This window comes from Calliphora vicina, chromosome 5 (assembly GCF_958450345.1).
Source record: "Calliphora vicina chromosome 5, idCalVici1.1, whole genome shotgun sequence".
Lineage (NCBI taxonomy): Eukaryota > Metazoa > Arthropoda > Insecta > Diptera > Calliphoridae > Calliphora > Calliphora vicina.
The window spans coordinates 89,424,273-89,445,433 of NC_088784.1; the positions used below are offsets into that span (position 1 = coordinate 89,424,273).

The following is a 21,161-nucleotide window of genomic DNA, read 5'->3' on the forward strand; positions in this document are numbered from 1 at the left end:
TTAGTTTTTCTGGAGACTAATTCTATTGGAGGTAGTAAGAGTACTAGTTTTCTGGCTTTAGAATTGGAGTAGTCTGGGCAGCAGTTAGATATTGAGAATAATATAAAACCGAATGAAAAATTCTCCTTGCCAACAGTAATAGTAAAGATTCCATAACCTTTGCTATAGCTGACTAAAGTAAAATTTGGCGGTATAAGGCTAATGGGAGTAATTGAGGCTGGATGTCAGGTATTAAGATAAACACATTATCGAATTAAAAGAAAGGTATTCCAATACAACTGTTCCAAGTTTCTTCAACTTTAGCATACAAATTGAATGGAGAGAAACAGCTTCGCAATTAAAGATACAAGTTTCGAAGGCTATTTAAATAAGATCCTTTAGAGTTAACAAGGCTGTGTTTTATGTCCATTGCTGTTCAATATAGTACTTGACGTTATAATGCTTAAGGCAACAACCAATAGAAGAGGCATCTCTTAGGTCCTAACTAAAAACTCGATTATGCCGACGATATATGAGAACAAAAGGTACTTTTTTGAAAATTTTGGGAATTGATTTTTTCTAGAAGATTTCAACACAAATATTATAAAATACCATAAAATCAAATTGTAAAAAAATTCGAAAAAGTACCTTTTGGTCTGCGGCTACTCATATGTCTCCTAGCTGTCAAAGATATGACAGACCAAGGTCTTGCGTTTAAATACGACCAAGTTTCAAAAGTTCCAAATAGACAACGTAGAACTCGAAGATGTTCAATCGTTTATATATGTATCTGGGTAGTGTTACATCAACATCAGGCTGCTCGCTAGAAGTTATTGAAAATCCCATGAAAAAGGCAAACCAAGCATTTGGGGCACTACAAAAAGCTTGGAAATCACTACATATTCATCTGAGGACCAAGCCGCACCTCTTTTAATCTAACGTGCGTTCCGTCCTTTTGTATGGCTGTGAATCCTGAAACTTCAAAATATACTACCGATTTTGTCCAAATTTTCAGCATTTGAGTTTTAGATGATTGTGAACTAAATTATGAGTTGGGGACATGGAAATCTAAAATGTGCGAAATAAGGGCCATTCTGGTGGACACATTCCTTTATTTTCCACCACATATTTTTCCAACTCATTGATGAGCGATTGGAGTTTTAGGCAAGATTTGGATTGATGTTTCTTTTGTTTTTTTTTCTACAGATCACGGGTGAGTGGTGTCATACTGACATCTTAATTTTCTTCAGTACTGCGGTTCACACCGCAAGAACGTATTAAAATTATTCAGCTGTAAAATTAGCATTCTCTGGAAAAATTTTGCAATGTCGATATGCAAGCCAAGAAAGTAACAAAAAACCATTGCTTAAATCTGGCTACCAACAAATTGTAAAATTAACAATTCTACAACCAGACTTATTTATCTATAATTTTCTATTGAAACAGTCAACATCACTGTTTTTAATGGCATGTGGTATTATAGTGTTAAAAATAACGGGAGAGATTTTGTTGCTAATGATTAATGACAACAACAACGAACACAATTGATTCTCTTTTAATGAGAGCCGGATGTTGGCTATATAAACTGGTGCTAGTACATGGAATTCTTCAGTCTACTGCGAGTTCTCTAAAACGCAACGACCAAATATACGGTATAACATTCGCCAGATTCTAAGTGGCTTTGTTATTTTCCAAAAAACAAAAAAATACCGTTCAAACAACAACAACAAACAAAGTGTTAAATTTAGTTTAAAGTTCCAAAAGTAAAAAAAAACAGAAACAACAAATTCCTACAAAATGGCTCAAATGGTGCAAATGACTACTGAACAACTACAACAACTCATCGAGGCTGTACGTGTTTCAGCTGCCAGTGGTGCAGCCGCAAATGTTGCGACCGAAACCAAGTCCAAGGGAAGTTTTAGTAATTGTAGTTCCCGCTTTGGCGGCCAACGTGACCATGAAGCTGTGGAGGAATTTATCACCTCAATTGTTACATACAAAGAAGTCGAATCGATTAGTGATGAGGATGCCTTGAAAGGTATTTCCTTGCTGTTCTATGGTTTGGCCTCAACCTGGTGGCAGGGTGTGCGCAAGGAAGCTAAGACATGGAATGATGTTTTGCTTCTCATACGTGACCATTTCTCGCCCACCAAACCGGCCTATCAAATCTATGTGGAAATCTTCGAAAAGAAACAAGATGACAAAATCGCTATCGATACGTTTGTGTGCCAGAAGAGAGCCCTATTGGCCCAGTTACCCGATGGTAGACACGATGAAGAAACCGAAATTGATTTAGTTTACGGTTTGCTCAACATCAAATACCGCAAACATATTGCCCGTCATGACATCACAACTTTCCGTGAATTACTGGAAAAGGGTCGTATTATCGAGCACAATATGATGGAAGATGAGGCCAATCAACAGGGTCCTGTAAAAGGCTCCAAGGGCACCAAGAGATGTACTTACTGCAATTACCGAGGTCATACAACTGAACAATGTCGCAAACGCAAAACTGGCGACAATGCTTCAAACAATGGAGACTAAATTAGCAACAACACAACCAAAACTACCAACTCAACGAAAAAAACGTTGAAAAACATGATGTCATTTTATCTCAACCATAAACAACAGCACTTATTGTATTTTCCCCTAAAGAAACAACAAACAGTGTGTGGTAAATGACATCACTAAAGAGAAAAACTATTCTCTTTAAGTATTTAAATTATATAGGCTTCTCTTAGTTAAGTGTTGGGGTTTCTCTGCCAGAATTTGGAATGGTTTTTTTATTTTTATATAAATTTTTTATTTTTTTTTTAATTTATATAAGAATTTTAAATATTCCTAATTTTTGTAGAATTACTTTAGCATTTAACGAAGTGTTACGCCTCCTCTCTAATAACCACGCTAGTTTTACAAACCGGCTTTACAGGCTAAGAACGCCTGGACCCTGACAATTCTAAAATCATTTTGATTTAACGAAAGTTTATTAAACTTTACATACATACATACAAGTATACATACATATTATAAGCCGGATATCTTTCTATATCCATGTGTATCAGGTACTCTCTCTAAATGATTGAATTTTTAATAACTGAAATTTTTATCTGACTTTTCACGTCCCTTGGCAAATTCAGAACTTGTTTCTGAAATTGTTTAAGTGATACCGAAAACTATGATTTAAGTTTTAAAGTTATAAATAATTTAAACATTTTGGGAAAGAACCAAAAATCGTTATATTAGTTGTTTTGAAAATTAGCTTTAAATAAAACTTTTATTTTAAAGCGAAATTTTCAAATATTTGAAAGAATTACTTGTAATTTTTTCAAATATTTTAAAATGTTGCTTAAGTAAAATTTAAGCTTTTGTTTAAGACGTTTTCAAACAGCTAATATAACAAACCTTCTCTTCCTTGGGGTAAAACCTAGGGAGGGGGAACCCCCGCGATTTTAAAAAATTTTGAAAATATTATGATATAAACATACAGCCAGAGTTTTGCATTCAAAATTGTTAAAAGTTATTAAAGCTTAGGCAGTATTTTACTTTCTTGAGAGCTTTTTTCAAAGCCTTAAGAAAACTAAAGTAGTTGCTTTAGTGAAGAATAACTTGTAGCAATTTTTAAAACAAACTCCTGCCTATGTTTAAGGTCAGTTGTTTTCTTAATTTTTTATTATTGCAAAAAACTTTTTTTCGCTTGCGAAAAAAAACCTTTAAAAACCCGAATGTTTCACATTCATTTAAATGCAAACAAATTGTACTACAATGGCTATGTTGTCGCCATTCGTACAATTGGCACGCCAAGCAGTCCTTTAAAAATGTTTTACATTTTCAAATCTCTGACAATGACACGCCAGCTCTATTAATAAGTTAAGATTCGCTTTAAAGTTTTATGAAATCCTCCAAAACTTTAAGGCTTTCCTAACTTCCTCATTAATTATTAACTAAAGTTTATTTTTTGTAAACAAAAAAGCAACGACAATATTTAATTGAAAAAAAATAATGACAAAATGTCAAAACTGCTTTGTAAACATTTAAGTGTTGGCGCTCTCTGGAGGTGGGCCGTAATGCAACCTTAAGTGTTTTTGCACCTTGAATTGTCTGGTTTTTTGTTTATTTTTTTGAATTTTAGTTAATACTATAATTTTTTTTTAGTTCTAAGCATTGGAATTGTATTTTTATATCTCAGACTCTGCATTTTGTAATTAGTTTTTAAGATTTTTGAAAAAAAGAGAACAAACAAAAGAAGAAAAAAACAACAATTGAAAAAAAAGCAAGTTTGACAAAATTAATAAAAACAACAAACAGTGCTTTATTATAAAACTAAATCTTTTTGTGTTTTACTTTACATTTTATGGCAATATTATTTTTGTTACAGTGGGATGGAACAAATTGGGCTTTAACTCTACACCTTCTCAAGTTGAAAATGAAAAAATCCAAATTTATATTGAGAAAATATAAATTGAAATAGAGAAATCCAAATTAATGTTGAGAAATAACAAATTGAAATAAAGAATAGCAAATTTATATTGAGAAAAATAGAATTGAAATTGAGAAATCTAAATTAATATTAAACATAGAGAAAATATACATATGTAGAGGGAAAACTAAACAAAAAAACTCAAACCAAAAAAATTACTCTAAAAAGTTACACATACCAGTGTTGTTTTCGTTTTCTCGTAGTTTTTTTTTACAAATTCATTAGCACCACTTAGGTTTTTGACAACTGAGTTAGGTCTTTGAAAGTAGAGTTTCCTATCTATGTGTACATATTTGATATTAAGAAAGCGTGAAATTGAAAATTAAAAATTATTATGACAATTTTTAAATATTTTTTTCTTATGAGTACGAAACTGAATAGAAAATTTATTATTTCTCAACATAATTTATCATTTTCTGAAAATTAATTTCGAATTCTGAATTTCAGTTGCATTTTTCTTAATATTAAATTGGATTTCTTAACTTCAATTTATATTTTCTCAATATTAATATGATTTTCTCAATATCAATTAGTATTTTCTCAATTTCGACTTAAAATGGTGTAATTTATGGACCTTACTCAGTTTTATTTGGTTTTTGTCCTCAGTCCATATAGATCGCAATTATGAAGATATTTCGATCATATTTGGTACATACATTTGTTCGGATACATCGGTTTCGTTCCATTATTTAATTTATAGGTATCTACACAAAATTTCACTTCGGTCCATTATTATACATACATACATATGTAGCTCCCATATAAAACCAACTTCCTAAAATCACTTTGATTAAAAATTTTTGAATCCAAATAAAACTCAACAGAAATATGTTTCATATAGAAATAAATCACACGGCCCAATCTAATGTTAAACGCACAATCAGGATAGTCGGTCCAACGGGAAAAAATAATTTTTTAAACTAATACTTAATTTAATAACAATTTTCTAACTTCAATATTGTTAGAAAATGACAAACTTTGGCCTGCGTAAACTTTGTAGTCCTAATATCCTAAATGTCGTATGTTTCTATTTAAACATTATTATACCCTTTGCCATGAGTGGCAAGGGTATATATAAGTTTGTCATTCCGTTTGTAATTTCTAAATTTTTCATTTGCGACCCCACAAAGTACATATATTATGGATCGTTATAGATAGCGAAGTCCTCGATTTTTGCCCTATTTTTGATCTATATCTGGATTACTAATATAGACAATATGGATATCTAATGATAGATATTTTAAAGTCCATTTCAACGATGTATATAAGTCCAGTGCAACGATGTAAGTTGGACCTACAATGGGTCCAAATCGGGAAAAATATTTTTAACACGATTTTTTTTTCATCCAAAAATTTTTTTTGTCATAAATTATTTTTCCAAAAATTTTTGTTTAAAAATTAAAAAAAAAAATTTAAAAAAACTTAAAAAAATTTAAAAAAAAAATAATTAATTTTGTTAAAATAAAAATATTTTTAAGTATAATTTGGTGAAGGGTGTTTTTTTTGGAAACCCAGATTTTCATTTATTTCGATAAATGGACCTCTCATATATTATATTTAGCCAAAAAATCTAGACCTTTCTATATGAAAGTAACATTATACATTTTTATTATAAATTCATGAAACAAATATTGAGTAAAGATCTTACAATTTTATTTGAATTTGAAGTGACGCTAATAGCAATTTGCGAAGGTAAGCTTTCTTTTTTGACAGAAAAATGTGAAATGTACCAAAATCACCTTCCTATCTCATATTTCAAGGTTTTTATTTTCCTTAGTGCCCATTAACTAGATTTGTTACCACACATACCTACAAATAAGATTTTAGAAACATTTTATTTTGGAAATAATTTGGTAGCTCGTTAATCGATATCTTAATAAAATGTTGTATACAATAAAATTTTTAAAAAGATTTAAAAATAATTTATTATCGGAATGTTAAAATTATATAATTTATTTCACCATACAACAATCAGAAATGCATCTCGGGTCTTCAGATGTTGTTAATGTTTGGCACACATCTACCCTATGCAGCCATTTTAACATTAGGTGTGTTCGCGTACTTTCCAGTAAAAAATATCCAGTAACTTTATTTTAGAGAGTAAAAATAAATTACTCTCAATCTTAAAAGTAACAAAAAAAGTAAGCGAACAACAATTTGTAAAAATAAGTTGTATTTTATTATAAATTAATTTAAAACGTTTGTTTTGGGCTATTTTACTTCTTTTCTTTGCAAAACTTGTAAATTGTATTAATTTTCAACTTTTTAGTTTTGTTTGCATTTGCAACCATATGTTTTAAACGTTTTTTATGTTCTCTATCTACGAACTGTCACTTTTAACACTTTCTTGCTCTCTCGTTACAAGTTTTTAAAAGTAAACGAACGGAATCCTGTAACTTCCAGTGATAATTTGTACAAATTATTACACATTATCAAGTACGCTAACAAAACTATTATCATTAAGAAAATTTTAAAAAACTCTCGATTTTTTTCACCAATTTCGAAATTTATGACAAGTGACAAAATTCGACAAAGTATGTAAGTTTATGTATTCATTATTTGTAAATCTGTGGTCGGATTTGGATGATTCAGGAACCATATGAAAGATTATCATGATCTCTTTAATGCAAATGCAATTTTCTGTTGCATTTTTGATCAATGATTTTTTGATTTTTACTTTTATTACCATAATAAAATGAGACATATTAAACAAGTAAGAGATCTATATTCGGGTGTGTCGAATCTTAAAAATTTTAAATATTTTTTGGAAAAACATTTTTTTCGTATTGTTTTTTTTTAAATTTTTTAAAAAAAATTGTTAAATTAAAATTTTTTTTTTGTTTTTTCAATTTTTTTTAATATTTGCGATAAAAAACTTTTGATGAAAAAAAATTAGGGTTAAAAAATATTTTTTCCGATTTTGACCCATTGTAGGTCCAACTTACTATGGTCTTATATACGTCACACAGTGGGTTGAATGGTACCCAAAGTGGCGATTAATTCATAGAAGCCGTAGTTTTAAAATATTATATTTTTTTATTGATGATGATTGATGAGAAAAAAAAGGTTAAAAAAATTTTGTTTAACCCTTTTTCACAATTTATGCTGTAACTTTGGAATGGAAAGCGATAAATTATTGAATAAAATTGGAAATTAAAGCATACTTAATTAAAGCATATTAAAAAATTCAAAATATAAATTTATTGTATGTATTTATATTAGTATAAATTTAATTTAAAATCTAATTTTTGTTTTTCACAAAATTTTATAAATGTGCAATTTTTTTAAAAAAAAGACAATATTATAAATTTTTGTAATGAACAATCATAAATACATAAAAACACAACTTTAAAAAAAATGTAAGAAAAACATTTTTTAACCTGTTTTGTATCAGAATATGTTTTTTAGCAAGAGGAGTTCTTTCACTATAACTTAAATAAGTAAAAAACCTCAATAAACCCGCACGATTTTTTCTGTATATATAAGCTGAAAGTTCAATTTTAAGAGCATTTAATGGAATTTACCCGATCTCGCCTGAACTTTTTTAAACTCAATCTATATATCGAAAAAATCCCAATAATGGAGAATTAAAAAAAAAAAAATCTTAAAAAATATTTTCAAAACATTTATCTAAACAAAAATTATTTATTTATGTTCTCAAATACCTGAAGTTGATGGTTTCATTTTAATATTTCTACTTTAAACAGATTTATCAAAAAATATAAGCTCTCGAAATAACACAATTTTCAATTTTAACCACAGCACGCAAAATTTTTAAAAATTATTTGACTTTGACCGCACACTGCCAATAAATTAAGTTACTCACAACTGTAATTTTAGCAGTTTGTGATGTATTATTTAATGCTTTATCCCAATACCAAACATGACTGAAACAGATAAAGTTCAGCTTTTGAATTAATCCCCACTTTTGGTACATTTCAACCTTTTGTGCGTCATTGTAAAAGTATTTGAAATATCTATCATTAGATATCCATATTGTCTATATAAATCGAGGTTGTCCTGTTTTTTTTCCTTATATCTCAGCCATTTGTGGACCGATTTTAAATAGCAACCGAGCCGGAAGAATTACGGAGATATTGATGTATGAATCGTGTATGTAAGTTATTTGAGGGCTTCGGAAAGTTGATTTCAACAGACAGACAGACGGACATGGCTTAATCGCTCCGCTATCTATAAGGATTATATATACTCTTCTCACGAAGGTGAAGGGTGTAATAAACAATGTAATAGAAAATATTCTGGGACATGAAGGTCTACTTTTTTGTATGAGTAGACTTTCATAGATATTTATATAAGTTTACCAATTAATTTTTTGTTTCACCTGTACTACATTAGGTAATTCTAAAAGTACTTAGTCATACAATATACATACATTCAAAAATAACTATCTTACTACCAAGTAAAATATTTATTTCGGGAAAATATCAACAAAAAAAATGTCAACACATTGAATTTGAGGTCACAGGAAACAAGTATGTAGAATATGTTCTGCAAGGGGGTTTTCAATAAACTTTTGACTAAAGAGAGTTTGAGTTATACGATAATAAAGCCATATCTGTCATATTTCGAAACCATAATTCTCATATTGAAGACCTTTTTAGCAAATTATATTTCTATCAATGTTTTTTGCGTTTTCTTTATTCATCTGTCTGAATTCTTAGGCCTAACAACAAATATTTTAATTCTAAAACTAAAATTAATAACCGAAAGCCTTGATAGACAAATAGGCCTCAGTTTCGTTAGGTTTCGCTTAAAACCACATACGAAATTTTCTACATTTATGTTATGGCTTTTACATTTATATATTCTTTAGGTTTTATTTATAATATCTGTTACTTCTTGGATATTTCTTTATTTCGATTATAGCATTTTATAAAATAATACTGAGGTTGTAGAAAAACCCTGTGTCATTTTAGTTATTTCTAAAATGAATACCAAAGAAATTTGTTTTTTTTTTATTTCACCAGAATAAAGTATATAATTACTAGGGTATTCGAATTATTCGATTTTTCTCTTGTTCGAATAAAACGAATAAATCGAATAAGAGATTTTAACTTGTTCGAATAATTCGATCACACGTTTAAAATTAATCGAATTATTCGAATAATTTAAATTTTTTTAAAAAAGTAAAGAATGAAGTTTTGATGTCGGTTTTTTAATATTTTATTGTTAAAGAAAAACAAAAAATAACTTTAAAGTTAACAATTCGAGTATTGATAATGGTAAAAAAGATTCGAAAACAAAGCCCATCACTAAATTTTCATCAGAAGTATTCTGATCAGTTTAACTCCCGAACAATCTACAAAACAATTGACTAGCAAACCCTTTAGTATCCGTTTTGGAGCTATGCTTTAAAAAATTTGAGCTAGTTGGACATGATCCTGAATTCAAATACAATATAAACGTATTAATAACTTTTTATATCGTTCATTAATTCGGGTTTTAAGTTGAGTAACTAATTCTTTAGTAAATTAATTATTCACTATTTCTAAATTATTTATAACAAATTGTATTGTACATCAAGCTCTATTAACGTTGCCGAATCTTTGCTTAATAAAGTGGTCTTGGGGAATTACACAATAAATGGAATCTGCCCAAAGTTTGATATCATTGTCAGTGAACGTAGCTAATTTGAAGTCAGGAAGTGCGTGATTGACGCATTTACAAATACGCAAAAAGTTTATTACAATGTTAGACAAAGATGTTCAACGATGTTCAAAATCATGTAAATATAAGAAGATCATGTATAAGACGAAAACGTTGGTTTGCAATATTTGTTATTATCATTCAATTAAATATTTTGCAACAATTACGTACGCGGTTAATAGCATCACTTATATACATACATATATTTTAAGATCATGGCCTACATCTATTTCAATGTAATCATTATAAATGTCATCCTCAATATCACTTTCGACGACCGTTTAAAAATCACATTCTCCATCACATTCAACTCCACTTTAATCTAAGTTAATATTTTGATTATTAATTGCGATTCTTCTTATATTTCACCAGGTAAATAACAAATATTTTAATCCGTACATTTTATTTTCATTGGTTCAAGTCCTAAGTTATAATTTTCGAACGATTTGGTTTTAGAATTGTAACTTCTTGCAGTAATATTTATATATTTATAGAAGGAGCTATCGGAAAACTCATCTACAGTGATCGAAAGTCCCTTTGTCTTTAGTTATTTGTCGAATTTCAGAAACAATACAATTTTTGAGAGTCATTATTACTTATTGAAATTTGAAATTATGAAATTTAATAAATTTAAATATATGTATGTATGAACATTTATTCGTTTTATTCGATTATTCTACATAAAATTGTTCGAATTATTCGTTATTCGAAAATTACCATTTTTAAATTGTTCGAATAATTATTCGTAAGAAATTATTCGATTAATCGAACGATTATTACTCGAATGAATACCCTAATAATTACCTATTGAATTTCTAAGAACTCGGATATTGTAATGATTTTCTTGCTCTCTTTCTCTCTCTCTCTGAGTGTATTTTATTATTTGTAAAAAGAGCAGAGATTTTATGCACATGCTAATTAAAATTAACTCTGTGAGAGTGAAATAATATTGAATTTGTTAAATTGATGAAATTGTTTATTTAACACCTGCATTACCGGCAACAAATGAAAACGAATTTATTTTTATTGATAAGATATTTAATTTAGATTAAAATGTTATCGTTTAATGGGCATTTAAAAATAAACTTATTATGAAAAACATATTTACAAATTATGTTTCTCTCTCCCGAATTTATAAGATTAATAATAAACAGATTTTTGTTATTTCTATTTTCTTAAATCACTTATCTCTATTATTACAATGTATAGTTATGTTTTAACCTAAAGTTATACGGACAGTTTTCATATAATCAGACATAGTGATGATGTGGTTTATAATATAAAAATCCATTGTTTAGTAGTTTTGTTTAACACTTTTGGTATTTTAGTGTTAACACAAAATTAAAGAGAAGATGACTAATAACAAAAAACAAATGACTCTTTCTACCTACATATGCCGGCAACTGACTATATAAACTGGTACTAGTTTAGGGAATTCTTTAGTCTACTGCGAGTTTTCACAAACGCAACGACCAACTTTAAAATACCTCAAATAACATTCGCCAAAAAACAAGTGGCTTTGTTATTGTTTAAAAAATAAATTATTTAAAAACTATTAAACTTAAAACGAAAGTGTAAAAACATCCCACAAAATGGCTCAAATGGTGCAAATGACTACCGAACAATTACAGCAACTCATCGAGTCTGTACGCGCTACAGCTGCCTCCGGAACTATTGTGGCAGAAACCAAGTCCAAGGGAAGTTTCAGTAATTGTTCTTCCCGCTTTGGTGGCCAACGTGATCATGAAGCTGTAGAAGAATTCATCACCTCAATTGTCACATACAAAGAAGTCGAATCGATTAGTGATGAGGATGCCTTGAAAGGTGTTTCCTTGTTGTTCTATGGTTTGGCCTCAACCTGGTGGCAGGGTGTGCGCAAGGAAGCTAAAACTTGGAATGATGTTTTGGCTTTGATACGTGACCATTTCTCGCCCACCAAACCGGCCTATCAAATCTATGTGGAAATCTTCGATAAGAAACAGGAAGACAAAACCGCTATCGATACGTTCGTGTGCCAGAAGAGAGCCCTATTGGCCCAGTTGCCCGATGGTAGACACGATGAAGAAACCGAAATTGACTTAGTCTATGGTTTGCTCAACATCAAATACCGCAAACATATTGCCCGTCATGACATCACAACTTTCCGCGAACTGTTGGAAAAGGGTCGTATTATCGAGCACAATATGATGGAAGATGAGGCCAGTCAACAGGGTCCTCTAAAAGGCGCCAAGGGCACAAAGAGATGTACGTACTGCAATTTCCGAGGACACACTTTTGAACAATGTCGCAAACGTAAATCTGGCGACAATGCCTCAAATAGTGAAGACTAAATTACCAACAAAATAACAACCCAACTTAACAAAAAGTTGGAAACCAAGATGTCATTTCATCACCACCTTTAAACTCATTGTATTTCCTACAAAAGAAAAACAAGACATTGGTAAATGACATAATTTAAAAGAAAATATATAAATTATCTTATAGTATTAACTTTATATAGGCTTCTCTAAGTTAAATATCAAGGATTCTCTACACGAATTTAGAACGTTTTTTAATTTTTATATAAATCTTTTACTTTTTTTTTTTAATTTATATAAAAGTTTAAAATATTCCTAATTTGTGTAGAATTTTCTCAATATTTAACAAAGTGTTACGCCTCTTTTGTATTAATATATCACGCTAGTTTTACAAACCGGCTTTACAGGCCATGAACGTCTGGATCGAATAATTTCTGGTAATCTTTTAGATTTAAAAGAAATTTCAAATTTGTATACAACAAATTAGTAAACACACATAAACAAAGCCGGATATCTTTAATATCCACCAACGCAAAGGTAACTTTCTTTAAATGTTTAAATTTTTAATAACTGAAATTTAGATTTAATTATTCAAAACGCTTGGTTATTTTAGAACTAGTTTCTAAGATAATACTAGTGTTTGTGAAAAATAAGTTTTAAATTTTTAGGTTATTAATAATTTGTCTATTTAGGGAAAGTAACCAAAAACTGTTATATTAAGTAATTTGGAAATTAGCTTTAAATAAAACTTCAATTTTAAAGCAAAATTTTAAAATATTTGAATAAATTTCTTTTGATTTTATTGAATTATTTTAAGATCTGGCTGAAGTAAAATTAAGGATTTTGTTTAAAGCCTTTTCAATCACCTAATATAACAAACCTTCTCTTCCTTGGGCTAAAACCTAGGGAGGAGGAACCCCCGCTATTTTAAACAATTTTGAAAATATTATGATTTAAACATACAGCCAGAGTTTTGGTTTCAAAATTGTAAGAAGTCATTAAAGCTTAAGCAATATTTTATTTTCTTAAGAACTTTTTCTTAAAGCCTTAAGAAAATTAAAGTGATTTCTTTAGTGAGGAATAACTTGTTTCAATTTCTAAATCATACTCCTGCCTATGTTTAAGGTCAGTTGTTTTCTTAATTGTTTATTATGGCAAAAAACTTTATTTATATATATTGAATGTTCATCATATTCCATGAAATTGTACTACAATGGCTATGTTGTCGCCATTCGTACAATTGGCACGCTACGCAGTTGTTTTAAAATGTTTGACATTTTCAAATCACTGCCAATGGCACGCCAGCTCTTTTAATAAGTTAAGATTTGCTTTAAAGTTTTATGAAATCCTCCAAAACTCTAAGGCTTTCCTAACTTCCTCATTAATTATTAACTAAAGTTTATTTTTTGTAACCAAAAAAGCAACGACAATATTTATTTGAAAAAAATTAATGACAAAATGTCAAATCTGCTTTGTAAACATTTAAGTGTTGGCGCTCTTTGGAGGTGGGCCCTAATTTAACTCTTAAGTGTTTTTATATCTTAAATTGTCTGGTTTTTTGTTTATTTTTTTGAATTTTAGTTAATATTTTTATTTTTTTAGTTCTAAGCATTGTTAAAATTGTATTTTTATATTTGTATTAAATTAAACTAGGAAGCTTGTATTATGTAATCACATAGTTTTTAAGAATGAAAATAATTTTATGAAAAAAATAACAGAAAACTATTGAAAAAAAAGCCAAATCAAAAAAATAATAAATATAACAAACAGTGCTTTTTCATAAAAACTAAATCTTTTTGTGTTTTACTTGAAATTTAATTGCATCTATTATGATAAATGTGAAACCCATTTTTGATGAAAATTCTTCTTCTTGATGGAAATACCTTTGAATTACCATTATTTTGATATACATACATATTAGGTATTACAGTACTTATTAATTGATATATCCAAAAATATTTCTAAAAATCGAGGTAGTCGTGTTTTTTTCACCACATATCAGCCAATCATGGATCGATTTTGATGATTTTTAAAACTAAATTGTATCTGAACGTGTATCTGATAGATGGATACATTCGGGAAATTCATTTCAAAGGACATCGTTATACAAACTTAATAATAACTCAATATATTCGGCTGTGTCGAATCTTGTATATAGAGGTTTATAGAGGGGGGTGGGACAATTATGGTCCGATCCTCACAAACATTGGTAGAAGTTAGGTTCATATAAAACTTGTTTATGTCCAATTTCATCATGGTATTAATTATTACACCCTACGACACTCAATATTAGATACGAACCGGATGATATACGTCTGAAACAATAAATTAAATGGAGAAAATCTGCGTTTTCAGTTTTCCATTTCGTGGTCCTGTTTCCTTTTAAAACGACTTCAAAGAGGAGTACATTTTAAAAAAAAAATGTTTTAAAATAATTTTTATCATCCTACTATGCCAAATTTGGTGTCAAATGATCAAGAAGAGTTGTAAAATATTTCGTATTATTTTTATTTTATCCTGCAAGGATCAAAAGATGTCAATAATGTCCTTTCAAATTTTTATCCTTGAATATCCAATAATTTTTTTCTGAAAATTTTAAGTTCTTTTAAAAGGAAACAGGATCACGAAATGAGAAACTGAAAACGCAGTTTTTCTGTATTTGATTTATACTTTCATACGTATACCATCCGGTTCGTGTCTAACGATTTTTTCTCTTTTTGTAGTACGGTGTTATAAGCCAATTATGAATGTACAAGTAATTTTCTGATGGGAACCTTGTATGGGAACATTATTCTGGAGGGACATATGTATATAATTTTTGGTTCTACGACTAATATTTCGCGATATGTTACATTTATTTTGATGGTGGCGATTTTTAAATTTTATTATTTTTTGGTTGAAAGTTGTTTTCTTATATCTTGGTAACTTATGTACTAATTTGGCTGATTTGGGATATACATACTTATTTTACAAAGTATATATAAATTTGTGATCCTTACTTAGTAATTTATTATTCGTTTTACATATTTATGTTGATTCCAATATGGGGAATTCGGAAAGTTTATTTCTAAAGGGATGATTTTTTAAGTTTGATGTTTTTGTTTTGAATTTCGGATAATTTCAAGGTTCGGATTATTGTGACACTTAATCTAATATTTAAATCTGTTATAATAGTTTAACTCTCGCCGTAGAGGCTCTGAAGTTTTGAAATGCATTTACAATTGAAATATAACTGAATCGTAATCTATGTATTAGGGTATTCATTCGACTAATGATCGTTCGATTAATCGAATAATTTCTTACGAATAATTATTCGAACGATTTAAAAATGGCCATTTTCGAATAACGAATAATTCGAACAATTTTATGTAGAATAATCGAATAAAACGAATAAATGTTCATATATGGGGCATTTCATGTCAAGTGAACCAACTTTTGAAATCGATGTCTTCCGATCGGGATGAAATTTGCACCAAGGTTAGCTCTATTGGATAGTAACTCAGACACAATTTTTCAACAACATCGGTCGAGAACTCTCTGAGTTATAGGGGGTAAAATTTTGACAATTTGGTCAAACAGGGGTTTTTTCTTATCCATGTAACTTATTACCTATTGTTCTTAGCAAAATGTGTCCCAAATAGTATAGATAGCTATTTCTTCGATCTTTCGAAAAAAAATATTTAAAAAAAAAATAAAAAATTTTTAATATTTTTTTTCCGAAATCAAAAACTTTTTTGACTTTTTTTTAAAACACGTCCTTTTTTTTTTTTTTTTTTTTTTCTTAAAATAAAGTTTAGATATTTTCCTTGAACACCTACTTGGTCGCTTAGTGGGATGCGAGTGGGATATCTATCAAAATAAATATTTTGTAACTCAAAACATAAAATTTTTGACTTTTTTTGCAAAATCAAAAACTTTGTTGACTTTTTTTTTCAAAATGGACCCTTTTTTAATCTTTTTTTTAGGTCAAACAAAAGCTTAGATATTATCCTTGAAGACCCTTTTGGTCGCTTAGTGGGATGCGAGTGGGATATCTATCAAAATAAATATTTTTTAACTCAAGACTTACAATTTTTGACTTTTTTTTTTGCAAATACGATTTTTTTTCCAAATGGGCCCTTTTTTTAAAATTTTTTTTGTAGTCAAAAGAAAGCTTAGGTCCATTCCTTTAAGATATTTTTAGTCCCTTAGTGGGATGCGAGTGGGATATCTATCAAAATAAATATTTTGTAACGCAAGACATACAATTTTTTAATTTTTTTTTGCAAAATCAAAATTTTTTTCCAATATGGGCCCTTTTTTAATTTTTTTTTTGCTCAAAAGAAAGCCTAGGTCCATTCCTTTAAGATATTTTTAGTCCCTTAGTGGGATGCGAGTGGGATATCTATCAAAATAAATGTTTTAACACAAAAATTGTATGTCTTGAGTTACAAAACATTTATTTTGATATATATCCCACTCGCATCCCACTAAGCGATCAAAACCATCTTAAAGGAATAGGCCTAAGCTTTCTTTATAGCAAAAAAAAAAATTACAAAAAGGGCCCATTTTAAAAAAAAGTCAAAAAAGTTTTTGATTTTGCCAAAAAATCAAAAATTGTATATCTTGAGTTACAAAATATTTATTTTGATAGATATCCCACTCGTATCCCACTAAGGGACCTAAAATATCTTAAAGGAATGGACCTAAGCTTTCTTTTGACTAAAAAAAAATTTTTAAAAAAGGGCCCATTTTGAAAAAAAATTCGAATTTGCAAAAAAAAAGTCAATAATTGAATGTCTTGAGTTACAACATTTTTATTTTAATAGATATCCTACTCACATCTTCCTAAGTGACAAAATAGGTCTTAAAGGAAAAGACCTAAGCTTTCTTTTGAGCAAAAAAAAATTTTTAAAAAAAGTCCCATATTGGAAAAAAATTTCGATTTTGCAAAAAAAAATTAAAAAATTGTTACAAAATATTTATTTTGATAGATATCCCACTCGCATCCCACTAAGGGACTAAAAATATCTTAAAGGAATGGACCTAGGCTTTCTTTTGAGCAAAAAAAAAAATTAAAAAAGGGCCCATATTGGAAAAAAATTTTGATTTTGCAAAAAAAAATTAAAAAATTGTATGTCTTGCGTTACAAAATATTTATTTTGATAGATATCCCACTCGCATCCCACTAAGCGACCAAAAGGGTCTTCAAGAATAATATCTAAGCTTTTGTTTGACCTAAAAAAAAAGATTAAAAAAGGGTCCATTTTGAAAAAAAAAGTCAACAAAGTTTTTGATTTTGCAAAAAAAGTCAAAAATTTTATGTTTTGAGTTACAAAATATTTATTTTGATAGATATCCCACTCGCATCCCACTAAGCGACCAAGTAGGTGTTCAAGGAAAATATCTAAACTTTATTTTAAGAAAAAAAAAAAAAAAAAAAAGGACGTGTTTTAAAAAAAAGTCAAAAAAGTTTTTGATTTCGGAAAAAAAATATTAAACATTTTTTATTTTTTTTTTTAAATATTTTTTTTCGAAAGATCGAAGAAATAGCTATCTATACTATTTGGGACACATTTTGCTAAGAACAATAGGTAATAAGTTACATGGATAAGAAAAAACCCCTGTTTGACCAAATTGTCAAAATTTTACCCCCTATAACTCAGAGAGTTCTCGACCGATGTTGTTGAAAAATTGTGTCTGAGTTACTATCCAATAGAGCTAACCTTGGTGCAAATTTCATCCCGATCGGAAGACATCGATTTCAAAAGTTGGTTCACTTGACATGAAATGCCCCATATATTTAAATTTATTAAATTGCTTAAAATTTTTCATAATTTCAAATTTAAATAAGTAATAATGACTCACAAAAATTGTATTGTTTCTGAAATTCGACAAATAACTAAAGACAAAGGGACTTTCGATCACTGTAGATGAGTGTTCCGATAGCTCCATCTATAAAGATATAATTATTACTGCAAGAACTTACAATTCTAAAAACAAATCTTTCAAAATTTTTAACTTAGGACTTGAACCAATGAAAATAAAAGGTACGGAATAAAATATTTGTTATTCAGTTGGCGAAATATTAGAAGAATCGCAATTAATAATCAAAATATAAACTTAGATTAAAGTGGAGTTGAATGTGATTTTGAAACGGTCGTCGAATGTGATATTGAGGATGACATTTATAATGATAACGTTGACAAAGGCCATAATCTTAAAATATATGTATATAAGTGATGTTATTTACCGCGTACGTAAGTGTTGCAAAATATTTAAAAAATCGAATGATTTTCGAATAATTCGATTAATTTTAAACGTGTGATCGAATTATTCGAACAATATAAAATCTCTTATTCGAATTATTCGTTTTATTCGAACAAGAGAAAAATCGAATAATTCGAATACCCTACTATGTATATAGAATAAACTTTCTAAAAAGATTTAAAAGTCCCAAATCGGTGGTATGATTTTCGATTTATTAACCCACCATTGGTGACGTAAATTTTACTTTGATCAATGGTGAAGCGGGTCTCTTGCACTAATAGTTCACTTTTTTGACAATAAAACAAAGATATTTAATCAACTTATGCTCTTTTACTTCAATAAAGTTTGAAACACAACAAAAATTTGTTTAATCTGTCATAATTAGGGGGCGGATTTATATGCAAATGCATGTTTTTTCTCGAACGTCCAAATACAATGTAGAATAATTACACTAGTTTACAAATCAAACATTTTTGTTTGCTCATGGAATGAAACTTATATTTTTGAGAAGAGCTAGGGACGCTAGTTAATTGACCATTTTTTGTTTCCCACCTATACGTCAAAATTTTGAGATATATGGGTTTTTATTTTTCACTTGCCCTGAGTACTACTAATGCATACTGTAGTGTACCGAATTGTAGTAATTAAGTATTTACATTGTTTTTGGGTACTCAACACTCTGGCGAAGCTACTAGATACTTTCAGAGTTGTATTCTTTTGACAAATTCCGAAAAAAATTACGGGAATAAAATAAATACTGTTTAAAAGTACATCTTTTCTGTAGATAAAAGTTAATAAATCGCTATTAAATACAAAACTCTAAAGTAAAAACTATTTTAAAATGTCTTCTAGAAAGTGTAAAATAAACCCAGACCATTTTTGTTTTATTTGCTGAAAAATTATTCAGTCAAATCGAGGTTTTCCTATAACACAAACACTGCAAAATGCTTATTTACATTAAAAAATTACGTAAAAGCTTTAGATAAGACAAAACCAGCATTTCAATATTTATGCAGCGTGTTCCCGAGTCTTTCTGAGGCCAAAATAAAAGAAGGGATATTTGTGGGTCCTCAAATAAGAAAAATTTTGGTTGATACCAAATTTTAGTGTCTATTAACCGATGTTGAAAATGCAGCATGGAATACTTTTAAACTTGTTGTTCAAGAATTTTTGGGGAATAAGAAAAGTCAAAATTACAGAGATATTGTTGCGAATTTTTTACTTAATTTTGAACTGATGGGTGTAAATATATCCCTCAAAATTCACTTTTTACATTCTCATGTGGACTTTTTCCCGGAAAACCTCGGACACATGAGTGACGAACATAGAGAGCGTTTCCATGAAGATTTGAAGTTTTTCGAGAGGAATTATCAAGGTTTTTGGGATCAGAATATGCTAGGAGACTACTGTTGGAGTATCGCGAGGGAGACAAATGAAAATAATTATAAAAAGAGGACTAAAACACTTTACTTTTAATTTATGTGTCCTAATTTAATGTACATTTTTATATGTTTAGTTTTTAAGAAATATCTCAAAAGTTTGAAGTCCAGGATTTTTTTAAATATTTTTTCCAAAGTTAGAAGACCTAAATACACAAATCCCCATATGTTTCAATTCATGAGCAAAAACCTTGTAAACTAGTGTTATCTATCCGAATCGCACATTTTGCTGCAAAATGGCATCGATTTGTTAGTGCATATTTTTGCATATTTTATTGATAATGCATATTTTATTGATAATGCATATTTTGTTATATTTTACTTCAAAATGCATATTTATATGCATATTATGCCAATTTTTAATAAAAAATAAATTTTTTGTCGTTAATGGGCAATACATTGTTTCGACAAAAAATTTTTTGTCGAATTTGTTATAGAAATAGCAGTAAATGTTATCGACTAACTTCTTTCGACATCGAGAAACTGGCATTAAGTTCTTCATTTCTCTATCAGTAATTGAAAATTATCATTTCAAAACGTTTTTCTTCAAAAAAGTTTAGTTTTTTTAAGTATCAAAAATTTATTAAATGTATCGAAAAACATTCATATTTGTTTTCATTGCAAATTCGATTTATAAGAGATTTTGTAACACATAAACAGTTACCGCTCCTGACAGTAATTTCCAAGTAGTTTTACTGGACTGTCGTAAACTAGTGATTTTGGATAACTTAGACCCAAATGCACTACACAATTAACATTTAAATTCCCTGCATTATAGATTACATAGAGACACTTATGTAAGTGACAATTTTATGTAAGTGACACACTTTATGCTAGATTACATCGGATGTATAAAGTAATCAATTGACTTCTATCTGCATTACAAATAGCACGTCAAATGAACCAAAATATATAAATTGGAGTCAGCCAAGTGATTCGGTATTATTAACAATTTCCGTCTATAAGGGATACATTTACTAATTGCTTAATTGCTGGGTTATTATGAGATAAATATTAAGGTTGGATGCTACTCTACAGTACGATCAAAATATT

The 21,161-nt window shown here is 28.9% G+C and overlaps 2 protein-coding genes across 2 annotated transcripts; both read left to right on the forward strand.

The window, feature by feature from the left end:
• Positions 1–1,687: 1,687 nt before the first annotated feature.
• LOC135960965 (activity-regulated cytoskeleton associated protein 1-like) lies at positions 1,688–4,304 on the forward strand. The gene has a single exon (XM_065512394.1). It carries the CDS (start codon positions 1,777–1,779, stop codon positions 2,521–2,523), a length of 747 nt encoding a protein of 248 aa, XP_065368466.1. The 5' UTR covers positions 1,688–1,776; the 3' UTR covers positions 2,524–4,304.
• Positions 4,305–11,656: 7,352 nt separating this feature from the next.
• Positions 11,657–14,211, forward strand: LOC135959611 (activity-regulated cytoskeleton associated protein 1-like). Its single transcript, XM_065510592.1, has one exon. It carries the CDS (start codon positions 11,716–11,718, stop codon positions 12,451–12,453), a length of 738 nt encoding a protein of 245 aa, XP_065366664.1. The 5' UTR covers positions 11,657–11,715; the 3' UTR covers positions 12,454–14,211.
• Positions 14,212–21,161: the final 6,950 nt, after the last annotated feature.

Bases quoted from the DNA above. Each gene is read 5' to 3' on its own strand.
- LOC135960965 (XM_065512394.1), top strand. From the start codon at position 1,777: ATGGCTCAAATGGTGCAAATGACTACTGAACAACTACAACAACTCATC.
- LOC135959611 (XM_065510592.1), top strand. From the start codon at position 11,716: ATGGCTCAAATGGTGCAAATGACTACCGAACAATTACAGCAACTCATC.